The 13500-nt window shown below is 41.4% G+C and overlaps 1 protein-coding gene across 1 annotated transcript; it reads right to left on the bottom strand.

Moving 5' to 3' along the window:
• Nucleotides 1-642: 642 nt before the first annotated feature.
• On the bottom strand, nt 643-8731 carry LOC135530528 (zinc finger protein OZF-like). The gene is made up of 2 exons (XM_064958835.1): nt 8117-8731; nt 643-2329 (listed from the first exon to the last, which is right to left on the bottom strand). The coding sequence occupies exons 1-2, from the start codon at nt 8529-8531 to the stop codon at nt 1242-1244; spliced, it is 1503 nt and encodes a 500-aa protein (XP_064814907.1). The 5' UTR covers nt 8532-8731; the 3' UTR covers nt 643-1241.
• Nucleotides 8732-13500: the final 4769 nt, after the last annotated feature.

The raw sequence follows: 13500 nt of genomic DNA, 5'->3' as shown, positions 1-13500 counted from the left end.
ATTCTATTATCAGATAGCTCCATATTCTATAATGACTATCAGAGAGCTCCATATTCTATTATCAGAGAGCTCCATATTCTATTATGACCATCAGAGAGCTCCATATTCTATTATGACCATCAGAGAGCTCCATATTCTATTATCAGAGAGCTCCATATTCTATTATGACTATCAGAGAGCTCCATATTCTATTATCAGAGAGCTCCATATTCTATTATGACCATCAGAGAGCTCCATATTCTATTATGACTATCAGAGAGCTTCATATTCTATTATCAGAGAGCTCCATATTCTATTATCAGAGAGCTCCATATTCTATTATGACTATCAGAGAGCTCCATATTATTTTATGACTATCAGAGAGCTCCATATTCTATTATGACTATCAGAGAGCTCCATATTCTATAATGACTATCAGAGAGCTATCCTGCACCCACAAACACAAACATTACCCAGAATTCCTAGCATCACCATCTACAGTGCCTTCGGGAAAGTATTCAGACCCCTTCACTTTTTCCCCACATCTTGTTACGTTACAGCCTTATTCTAAAATGGATTAAACACCTTTTATTTATTTTTTTACTAGTCTACACACAATACCTCCTAATGACAAAGACAAAACAGGTTTTTACATTTTTTTGCAAATTTATTACAAATACAAAAGGGAAATACCTTCTTTACATTAGTATTCAGACCCTTTTGCTATGAGACTCCAAGCTGAGCGCCGGTGTATCCTGTTTCCATTGATCATCGATGAGATGTTTCTACAACTTGATTGGACTCCACCTGTGGTAAATTCAACTGAATGGACACGATTTGGAAAGGAGACACACCTGTTTATATAGAACCTTCCAGAAGGACAACCTATAAAAAGGTTTACAGTGCACGTAAGAGCAAAAACCAAGCCATGAGGTGGAAAGAATTGTCCGAAGAGCTCCGAGACAGGATTGTGTCGAAGGCACAGATCTGACGAAGGGTACCAAAAAATGTCTGCAGCATTGAAGGTTCCCAAGAACACAGTGGCCTCAAGTGTCAGCTTCCTGGCAGTGCCAGGTTTTGGGCTAAAATAAAATGTTATGGTACTGGGTACAGTTCTGGGTACAGTTCTTTGGCACTTGGATTAGAATCTGGCCACACATGAAAGTTTAAAGTCATAAGAGGTTAAGGAGCATTGGTAAGGCTTTTCTCCTGTGTGTTTCTTCTTATGCTCTTTCCGGTTCTGGGAGCAGTGGACGGTCTTATCACCTGAGTGTGTGTATTCTCTCATGCTTTTTCAGGTTCCCTAATCGGGTAAATGTCTTTTGACACTGAGAGCAGTGGTAGGTCTTTTTTTCTGTGTGTGTCCCCTCGTGATATTTCAGGCCCCCTAACTGGGTAAAAGTCTTTTCACACATGGAGCATTGATACGGCTTTTCTCCTGTGTGTTTCTTCTTATGCTCTTTTAGGTTCCCTAACTTGGTAAAATCCTTACCGCACAAGCCGCAATGGTAAGGTTTCTCCCCTGTGTGCGTCCTCTCATGCTCTTTCAGGTCCCCTAACCACCGAAAACTCTTTCCACAGTGGGAACAGGGGTAAGGCTTTTCTTCAGAGTGTATTTTCTCATGTTTTTTCAAATACCCTAACTGGGTAAAACGCTTTCCACAATGAGAGCAGTGGTAGAGTTTTTCTCCTGTGTGTATTCCTTCATGCCTTTTCAGATTTCCTAAATGTGTAAATCTCTTTCCACACTGGGAACATTGTAAAGGTTTTTCTCCTGTGTGTTTCTTCTTATGCTCTTTTACGTTCCCTAATGTGGTAAAATCCTTTCCACACTGAGCGCAATGGTAAGGCTTCTCCCCTGTATGTGTCCTTTCATGCTGCTTCAGGTTCTCTAACCACCTAAAATTCTTTCCACATTGGGAACAGAGGTAAGCCTTCACTCCAGAGTGAATTCTCTCATGTATTTTTAGGTGTGCTAATCGAGTATAACGCTTTCCACACTGGGAGCAATGGAAAGGCTTCTCTCCTGTGTGTATCCTCTCATGCTCTTTCAGGTGCCTTAACCATGTAAAACCCTTTCCACACTGGGGACATTGGAAAGGCTTTTCTCCTGTGTGTATTTTATCATGCTCTTTCAGAAGTGATGACTGGTTAAATCTCTTTTCACAATGGGAACATTGGAAGAGCTTTTTTACTGCGTGTGTTCTCTCATGCTCTTTGAGCTTAGATAACCACTTAAAACTCTTTCCACACTGGGAGCAGTTGTGTCGTCTCGTTGGTTTGGGAATCTCTGGGTCTGGATTCTCTGAAGGGCTCTTCCCACTGTCAGAGTGAGAGTCTGGTTTCTCTCCTGCCAAAGATAAAACAGATTATTTTGTTAAACAGAGACCTGAATGAATGATTAAACTGTTTTCCTATGAGGTTTAATCCAGACTAGATCCTTCAAAATAAAATCATTATAAAATGCTGATTGGTTGATATTCGCAATAATCTCAGGTAATGCCTTTTAAAAGTTCCATCCATCCTATTTTTTTAGGGGAATATTTAGGCTTTCTGATAATGTATTAACAATAATAAAACAAACAAATGTAAACCCACCCACACTGTGCCATGAGGTCACTGTTCAATCTGCTTTCTGCTGTTAAGGGAGAGGCAAGATCTAAAAAAAATGTTTTTTAAAAAGCCCACTTTAAATCTGAGATTTGTTTAACTATCTCATCCATATCTAAAAAAAACAAAACATGAAGTCTTTGTCCAAATGCCCAGATATTTATCGGAACCTGATCGATGGGAAAAACCATCCAGTGAATAAATATATAGTCCATCTGAAACATCCTGAACTACAGAACAACATGTATTTAGTCTTGTCCACATTACAGTACAAGTTTTAAACCAACCAGGGCGTTCTGTTAGGTAACAAGGTCAGATTGAAGGTCTAACATAGGCTGGCCAACAGTTGGGTCAATGGCATACCTCCAGTGCCTTCGGAAAATATTCAGACCCCTTGACTTTGTCCACATTTTGTTACATTACAGCCTTATTCTAAACATGGATTAAATGTTTATCCTCATCAATCTACAGACAATAACCCATAATGACATCACAATACCCCATAATGACATCACAATACCCCAAAGTGACAAAGTGAAAACAGGTTTTAAAAACCCCCAGAAATACCTTATTTACATAAGTATTCAAACCCTTTGCTTTAAGACTCGAAATTGAGTTCCGTTGCATCCCGTTTCCATTGATCATCCTAGAGATGTTTCTACAAGTTGATTGGACTCCACCTGCAGTAAATTCAATTGACTGGACATCATTTGGAAAGGCACACACCTGTCTATATAGAGCCTTCCCGAAGGACAACCATCTCTGCAGCACTCTACCAATCAAGCCTTAATGGCAGAGTGGCCAGACAGAAGCCACTCCTTGGTAAAAGGCACATGACAGCCCGCTTGGAGTTTGCAAAAAAGGGCACCTAAAGGACTGTCCGACCATGAGAAACAAGACAATCTGGTCTGATGAAACCAAAACTTAACTCTTTGGCCTGAATGTTAAATCTGGAGGAAATCTAGCACTAGCCCGACTGTGAAGCATGGTGGTGACAGAATCATACTGTGGGAATGTCGTTCAGCGGAAGGGCCAGGGAGACTAGTCTGGATCGAGGAAAAGATGAACGGAGCAAAGTTCAGAGATCCTTGATGAAAACCTGCTCAGGACCTCAGACTGGGGTCCTCATCTTTCCAACAAGACAACGACCCTAAGCACATATCCAAGACAACGACCCTAAGCACATATCCAAGACAACGACCCTAAGCACATATCCAAGACAACGACCCTAAGCACATATCCAAGACAACGACCCTAAGCACATATCCAAGACAACGACCCTAAGCACATATCCAAGACAACGACCCTAAGCACATATCCAAGACAACGACCCTAAGCACATATCCAAGACAACGACCCTAAGCACATATCCAAGACAACGACCCTAAGCACATATCCAAGACAACGACCCTAAGCACATATCCAAGACAACGACCCTAGGCACATATCCAAGACAACGACCCTAAGCACATATCCAAGACAACGCAGGAGTGGCTTCGGAACAAGTCTCGGAATGTCCTTGAGTGGTGGAACCTGATCGAACATCTCTGTAGAGACCTGAAAATAGCTGTAAAGCGACACTCCCCATCCAACCTGACAGAACTTGAGAGGATCTGCAGAGAAGAATGGGAGAAACTCCCCAAATACAGGTGTGCCAAGTTTGTAGCGTCATACCCAAGAAAACTTGAGGCTGTAATCACTGCCAAAAGATGCTTCAACAAAGTACTGAATACTTATGTAAATGTCATATTTCAGTTTTTATTTTTGTTATAATTAACAAAAAAATTATAAACAACCTGTTTTTGATTTGTTATTATGGGGCATTGTGTAGATTGATGAGGGGGAAAAAACGATTGAATCACTTTTAGAATAAGGCTGTAATGTAACAAAATGTGGAAATGCACACAACAGAGAACATGGAGGAGAGACACACAACAGAGAACATGGAGGAGAGACATACAACAGAGAACATGGAGGAGAGACACACAACAGAGAACATGGAGGAGAGACACACAACAGAGAACATGGAGGAGAGACACACAACAGAGAACTTGGAGGAGAGACACACAACAGAGAACTTGGAGGAGAGACACACAACAGAGAACATGGAGGAGAGACACACAACAGAGAACATGGAGGAGAGACACAACAGAGAACATGGAGGAGAGACACACAACAGAGAACATGGAGGAGAGACAACAGAGAACATGGAGGAGAGACACACAACAGAGAACATGGAGGAGAGACACAACAGAGAACATGGATGAGAGACACACAACAGAGAACATGGAGGAGAGACACACAACAGAGAACATGGAGGAGACACACACAACAGAGAACATGGAGGAGAGACACACAACAGAGAACATGGAGGAGAGACACACAACAGAGAACTTGGAGGAGAGACACACAACAGAGAACTTGGAGGAGAGACACACAACAGAGAACATGGAGGAGAGACACACAACAGAGAACATGGAGGAGAGACACAACAGAGAACATGGAGGAGAGACACACAACAGAGAACATGGAGGAGAGACAACAGAGAACATGGAGGAGAGACACACAACAGAGAACATGGAGGAGAGACACAACAGAGAACATGGATGAGAGACACACAACAGAGAACATGGAGGAGAGACACACAACAGAGAACATGGAGGAGACACACACAACAGAGAACATGGAGGAGAGACACACAACAGAGAACATGGAGGAGAGACACAACAGAGAACATGGAGGAGACACACACAACAGAGAACATGGATGAGACACACAACAGAGAACCTGAAACAGCATGAATACCATTGTTGCTGAGTGGCTGGGGGACAGCATGAATACCATTGTCGCTGAGTGGCTGGGGGACAGCATGAATACCATTGTTGCTGAGTGGCTGGGGGACAGCATTGATACCATTGTCGCTGAGGGGCTGGGGGACAGCATGAATACCATTGTCGCTGAGTGGCTGTGGGACAGCATGAATACCATTGTCGCTGAGTGGCTGGGGGACAGCATGAATACCATTGTCGCTGAGTGGCTGGGGCACAGCTTGAATACCATTGTCGCTGAGTGGCTGGGGGACAGCATGAATACCATTGTCGCTGAGTGGCTGGGGGACAGCATGAATACCATTGTCGCTGAAGGGCTGGGGGACAGCATGAATACCATTGTCGCTGGGTGGCTGGGGGACAGCATGAATACCATTGTTGCTGAGTGGCTGGGGGACAGCATGAATAACATTGTTGCTGGGTGGCTGGGGGACAGCATGAATACCATTGTCGCTGGGTGGCTGGGGGACAGCATGAATACCATTGTCGCTGAGTGGCTGGGGGACAGCATGAATACCATTGTCGCTGAGTGGCTGGGGGACAGCATGAATACCATTGTCGCTGAGTGGCTGGGGGACAGCATGAATACCATTGTCGCTGAGTGGCTGGGGGACAGCATGAATACCATTGTCGCTGAGTGGCTGGGGGACAGCATGAATACCATTGTCGCTGAGTGGCTGGGGGACAGCATGAATACCATTGTCGCTGAGTGGCTGGGGGACAGCATGAATACCATTGTCGCTGAGTGGCTGGGGGACAGCATGAATACCATTGTCGCTGAGTGGCTGGGAGACAGCATGAATACCATTGTCGCTGAGTGGCTGGGGGACAGCATGAATACCATTGTCGCTGAGTGGCTGGGGGACAGCATGAATACCATTGTCGCTGAGTGGCTGGGGGACAGCATGAATACCATTGTCGCTGAAGGGCTGGGGGACAGCATGAACACCATTGTCGCTGGGTGGCTGGGGGACAGCATGAATACCATTGTTGCTGAGTGGCTGGGGGACAGCATGAATAACATTGTTGCTGGGTGGCTGGGGGACAGCATGAATACCATTGTTGCTGGGTGGCTGGGGGGACAGCATGAATACCATTGTCGCTGAGTGGCTGGGGGACAGCATGAATACCATTGTTGCTGAGTGGCTGGGGGACAGCATGAATACCATTGTTGCTGAGTGGCTGGGGGACAGCATGAATACCATTGTTGCTGAGTGGCTGGGGGACAGCATGAATACCATTGTTGCTGAGTGGCTGGGGGACAGCATGAATACCATTGTTGCTGAGTGGCTGGGGGACAGCATTGATACCATTGTTGCTGAGTGGCTGGGGGACAGCATGAATACCATTGTTGCTGAGTGGCTGGGGGACAGCATGAATAACATTGTTGCTGGGTGGCTGGGGGACAGCATGAATACCATTGTTGCTGGGTGGCTGGGGGGACAGCATGAATACCATTGTCGCTGAGTGGCTGGGGGACAGCATGAATACCATTGTTGCTGAGTGGCTGGGGGACAGCATGAATACCATTGTTGCTGAGTGGCTGGGGGACAGCATGAATACCATTGTTGCTGAGTGGCTGGGGGACAGCATGAATACCATTGTTGCTGAGTGGCTGGGGGACAGCATGAATACCATTGTTGCTGAGTGGCTGGGGGACAGCATTGATACCATTGTTACTGAGTGGCTGGGGGACAGCATGAATACCATTGTTGCTGAGTGGCTGGGGGACAGCATGAATACCGAGGACTGTGAAGAGACAAACACAAAGGTACAGACACATGCATTGTGATATTGCTGTATTGTGTTGTAGATATGTAGTGGTGTAATAATGTTACATGATGTTTTATATTTTGTTTTCTGTGTAATGTAAGTGCCTTAATGTGTTTGGACCCCAGGAAGAGTAGCTGCCTTGGCAGGAACTAATGGGGATCCATAATAAACCCCAGGAAGAGTAGCTGCTGCCTTGGCAGGAACTAATGGGGATCCATAATAAACCACAGGAAGAGTAGCTGCTGCCTTGGCAGGATCTAATGGGGATCCATAATAAACCCCAGGAAGAGTAGCTGCTGCCTTGGAGGAATGGGTCAAAATACCAGCAACAGTGTGTGAAAACCTTGTGAAGACTTACAGAAAACATTTGACCTCTGTCATTGCCAACAAATGGTATATAACAAAGTATTGAGATAAACTTTTGTTATTGACCAAATACTTATTTTCCACTATAATTTTCAAATAAATTCATTAAAAATCCTACAATGTGATTTTTTGGAAAAAAATGCTAATTTTGTCTGTCATAGTTGAAGTGTACCTATGATGAAAATTACAGGCCCCTCATCTTTTTAAATGGGAGAACTTGCACAATTGGTGGCTGACTAAATACATTTTTTTGGCCCACTGTATTACAATTCTATTAATACATCATAATGTATTACAATTCTATAGCGCTTTTCATAACCATCTCATGTCTCAGTTTCAGCCTAATGGAACTACCTCCCTGCTTTGAGGAAATACAGTATTCATTTACATTATTCACAAACAAAGGAGTAAAACAAGCTTATATTTTGGGTTCGGAGTTCAGTGGACATTTATAAGCTGTATTCTCCAAGAATCAATGGCGAGGCCCAGAGCCAGATATTAAAACGATATATTAATTCAACAAGGACAGTTTGTGGCCCTGCTTTTAAGACGGTACTCACTGGTGTTAATCAGATCTTCAGTCTCCTCTTCCTCTCCTTCCACCTCCTCTTCATCTCCCAATACGTCTTCCTCCTCCTCTTTACGTAAGATAGCCTCCTCTTCCTCTCCAAAAGGTTCTTTCACTATAACATCCTCCTCTTCTTCTTTAAATGTTATGGCCTCCTCTTCCTCATTTTTCATTCTGAAAGCTTCTACCTCCTCTTCTTTCACTGTGACAGCCTCTATCCCCTCTTCATCTTTCACTCTAAAAGATTCCTCTACCTCTTCCTCCTCTTCCATTCTGAAAGCCTCTTCCTCTCCTTTTACTGGACCATCTTCCTCTTCTTTTACGACAATGTTCAGACCCAGAGCTTCTTTCTCCTTCCAGCAGACCTCTTCTTCTTTAGCAAGAGGGGAGTAGCTTAGTGAACTCATGGTTGATGATGCTAGTTAGCATTAACGAGTAGCCTGGTGCTAAGCTAGCTAGCTGTCTAACAACGTGAATATGAACTTAAATGGGGCAACTGGCTACACGAAAGAAGTTTAAAACACAAAGGCAAATATACACCGAAAGCGTCTAAAGAGCTCCAATGTTTCGACTATTTTGGATAGCAAGCCACAGAGGTGACTGACTACTGTCGTGAAACAGGTAAAATGAACTAAGTACTTCCGGGTCGCGGATTTTTAGAATCCTTCAGAATAAGAGTCATGCCCTGTATACTTTCTAAATGAATAATTAGTGAGAAAATTATGTGATTTATTTGTTTATTGTTATATATATATATATATATTTTTTATCCAACTGGTCAACATTTATTTTGTGTGTACTCCTATCATGTATTGTGGCGGCAGGTAGCCTGGTGGTTAGTGCGTTGGACTAGTAACCAAAAGATTGGATCGAATCCCCGAGCTGACAAGGTAAACATCTGTCGTTCTGCCCCTGAACAGGCAGTGAACCCACTGTTCACTGGTAGGCCGTCATTGTAAATAAGAGTTTGTTCTTAGCTGACTTGCCTAGTTAAATAAAGGTAAAATAAATATATTGAAAAAATTCCGCCGTACATAATCACCTGTAAAAAGGGTCCATTCTAATTTTCTTTTTTTTCATATCGGCCATAAAAGTCACAAAGTCAGAAGGCCCGCCTACTCGTGTGACGACACTATTACCGCTTTTACTGCTCTCGGGAAATGACCAATCAGATGAGGGTGTGTGATGACGCGTATGCCGACAGGCTTGCAGGGGCAGACAAGAGACAAGCATGTATTTTATCCAGCGTTTCATCAATTATATTTATCAGCTATAATAAAACCAACCGTTATAAATGATCCATCAATGATATGGTTATTTATTATCTATAATAAAAACCAACCGTTATAAATGATCCATCAATGATGTGGTTATTTATTATCTATAATAACACCAACCGTTATAAATACAAAATGGTAATTGGACGTCTTATTCAAACTCAGCTTGCAAACTCATCATGATGTTGGCTACTTACTTGTCCTAACTTACAGGTTTAACAAACTCATCATGATGTTGGCTACTTACTTGTCCTAACTTACAGGTTTAACAAGCTTATCATGATGTTGGCTACTTACTTGTCCTAACCCAAATGATGTTGGCTCTTACTTGTCCTAACTTACAGGTTTAACAAGCTTATCATGATGTTGGCTACTTACTTGTTCTAACCCAAATGATGTTGGCTCTTACTTGTCCTAACTTACAGGTTTAACAAGCTTATCATGATGTTGGCTACTTACTTGTCCTAACCCAAATGATGTTGGCTCTTACTTGTCCTAACTTACAGGTTTAACAAGCTTATCATGATGTTGGCTACTTACTTGTCCTAACCCAAATGATGTTGGCTCTTACTTGTCCTAACTTACAGGTTTAACAAGCTTATCATGATGTTGGCTACTTACTTGTCCTAACCCAAATTATGTTGGCTCTTACTTGTCCTAACTTACAGGTTTAACAAGCTTATCATGATGTTGGCCCTTAATCAGTTACTTGCCCTAACCCAAAATAGGTTTACTCTAACATCCGCATTGTTTTTTTTTTTTAATATATTTGTATTTAAAATGTGCACAGTTTCACAGCATTGTGCACAACAATTAAAATGTTTGAAATAGACAGATTTTTTTTGTCTGATATTAAGATGAAAACCGTTTAACTTTATGTGCCACTCTGGCACCTTCTTATAGTCATTTATTTATTTAACATCTGGAGATTTTTACTCAGTAAACAGTAAGTTGATATACTTCCTCGTATTTACCTGCAAACCAGGAAAGCAGATAACGTGGGCGCTGGTTAATATTGCCTTGCAGTTCGCCTTTTAAGTATTATGTATCCATTTCTGTCTCTGTACAAAGGAATGATCTTCAAGCTGTGGAAGATGGCAAAACATTTAATAATAATAATAATCGATTGGAATTACGTCACACTTTTCTAGACGCCCAAAAGCTCTTTACAGTGTACAGGGAAACTCAGCTCCCTAACCACACTTACATATTTTTGAAATAAGTGCCATGGGACCACAGCCACAGACCACAGAAGGCCCGCCTCCTCGACCAATCAGATGAGAGTGTGTGTGTGCTGACCGGCTTCATCAGTGCCATGGGATCTTTAACAACCACAAAGTCAGAAGGCCGGCCTCCTCGACCAATCAGATGACCAGCTTCATCAGTGCCATGGGATCTTTAGCAACCACAACGTCAGAAGGCCAGCCTCCTCGACCAATCAGATGACCAGCTTCATCAGTGCCATGGGATCTTTAGCAACCACAACCACAAAGTCAGAAGGCCAGCCTCCTCGACCAATCAGATGACCAGCTTCATCAGTGCCATGGGATCTTTAGCAACCACAACCACAAAGTCAGAAGTCCAGCCTCCTCGACCAATCAGATGACCAGCTTCATCAGTGCCATGGGATCTTTAGCAACCACAACCACAAAGTCAGAAGGCCAGCCTCCTCGACCAATCAGATGACCAGCTTCATCAGTGCCATGGGATCTTTAGCAACCACAACCACAAAGTCAGAAGGCCAGCCTCCTCGACCAATCAGATGACCAGCTTCATCAGTGCCATGGGATCTTTAGCAACCACAACCACAAAGTCAGAAGGCCAGCCTCCTCGACCAATCAGATGACCAACTTCATCAGTGCCAGGGGATCTTTACTGACCACAGAGTTGGAACACCCTGTTATAAAGTCCCATCATTCCATTGTTAGTTTAGTAATTCGACATGATTCTAATAAAGTGTATGTTGTACAAGTTCTAAGGTTCTAAAGTTCTGAACAACAGTGATTCTAATGAAGTGTATGTTGTACAAGTTCTGAGGTTCTAAAGTTCTAAACTACAGTGATTATAATAATGTGTATGTTGTACAAGTTCTAAGGTTCTAAAGTTGTAAACTACAGTGATTCTAATAAAGTGTTTGTTGTACAAGTTCTAAGGTTCTAAAGTTCTAAACTACAGTGATTCTAATAATGTGTATGTTGTATAAGTTCTAAGGTTCTAAAGTTCAAAAGTTGTAAACTACAGTGATTCTGTCTTTGAGCTTACTGCTTTCTTGTTACATTTCAGCAGCACGTTTCTCTTCGGCTTTTTGATTGTCTGTCTTTCCTCTTGTGGAGTAAAATTCTCTGTTGTTCCTTTTCAAGACGTGGACACTAACACGTATGAATACCACCAGAGGAAATGTATGTAATGGACACTAACACGTATGAATACCACCAGAGGAAATGTATGTAATGGACACTAACACGTATGAATACCACCAGAGGAAATGTATGTAATGGACACTAACACGTATGAATACCACCAGAGGAAATGTATGTAATGGACACTAACACGTATGAATACCACCAGAGGAAATGTATGTAATGGACACTAACACGTATGAATACCACCAGAGGAAATGTATGTAATGGACACTAACACGTATGAATACCACCAGAGGAAATGTATGTAATGGACACTAACACGTATGAATACCACCAGAGGAAATGTATGTAATGGACACTAACACGTATGAATACCACCAGAGGAAATGTATGTAATGGACACTAACACGTATGAATACCACCAGAGGAAATGTATGTAATGGACACTAACACATATGAATACCACCAGAGGAAATGTATGTAATGGACACTAACACGTATGAATACCACCAGAGGAAATGTATGTAATGGACACTAACACATATGAATACCACCAGAGGAAATGTATGTAATGGACACTAACACGTATGAATACCACCAGAGGAAATGTATGTAATGGACACTAACACGTATGAATACCACCAGAGGAAATGTATGTAATGGACACTAACACGTATAAATATAGTGACCGTATGTGCATACGTATATATTTGAGACTGTTGGACAACATAAATCTGGGTCGAACAACAGCCTATCGACCAGAACAATCAACTAAATGGGCTCAGCCATAATAGCGATTGATTCTTGAAGAATATAACTTAAAATAGCCTCAAATGTTTGACTGTATTTCCCCATCAGAAACCAAAACATAATCTTTGCATATCGCCACTGTTGGTAAACTAACACTGTATAGCCTCGGAATCAGGTTCAACCTATAATTTTGACCTTATGGATGGTCATATCATTATGACATCATTAATTAATTCTAGAATATACTATATATCCGAAAACCTGGTTAAACTATCATTATGACATCATTAATTAATTCTAGAATATACTATATATCCGAGAAACCTGGTTAAACTATCATTATGACATCATTAATTAATTCTAGAATATACTATATATCCGAGAAACCTGGTTAAACTATCATTATGACATCATTAATTAATTCTAGAATATACTATATATCCGAGAAACCTGGTTAAACTATCATTATGACATCATTAATTAATTCTAGAATATACTATATATCCGAGAAACCTGGTTAAACTATCATTATGACATCATTAATTAATTCTAGAATATACTATATATCCGAGAAACCTGGTTAAACTATCATTATGACATCATTAATTAATTCTAGAATATACTATATATCCGAGAAACCTGGTTAAACTATCATTATGACATCATTAATTAATTCTAGAATATACTATATATCCGAGAAACCTGGTTAAACTATCATTATGACATCATTAATTAATTCTAGAATATACTATATATCCGAGAAACCTGGTTAAACTATCATTATGACATCATTAATTAATTCTAGAATATACTATATATCCGAGAAACCTGGTTAAACTATCATTATGACATCATTAATTAATTCTAGAATATACTATATATCCGAGAAACCTGGTTAAACTATCATTATGACATCATTAATTAATTCTAGAATATACTATATATCCGAGAAACCTGGTTAAACTATCATTATGACATCATTAATT

The sequence above is a fragment of the Oncorhynchus masou genome, chromosome 5 (assembly GCF_036934945.1).
Source record: "Oncorhynchus masou masou isolate Uvic2021 chromosome 5, UVic_Omas_1.1, whole genome shotgun sequence".
Taxonomy (NCBI): Eukaryota; Metazoa; Chordata; class Actinopteri; order Salmoniformes; family Salmonidae; genus Oncorhynchus; species Oncorhynchus masou.
The sequence above is the reverse complement of the archived record's forward strand: the minus strand, read 5'-3'. Positions and strand labels throughout refer to the sequence as shown.

Bases quoted from the DNA above. Each gene is read 5' to 3' on its own strand.
- LOC135530528 (XM_064958835.1), bottom strand. From the start codon at position 8,531: ATGAGTTCACTAAGCTACTCCCCTCTTGCTAAAGAAGAAGAGGTCTGC. The intron at 2,330-8,116 runs GTGAGTACCGTC...TATCTTTGGCAG, and splicing joins TGAAGATCTGATTAACACCA to GAGAGAAACCAGACTCTCAC.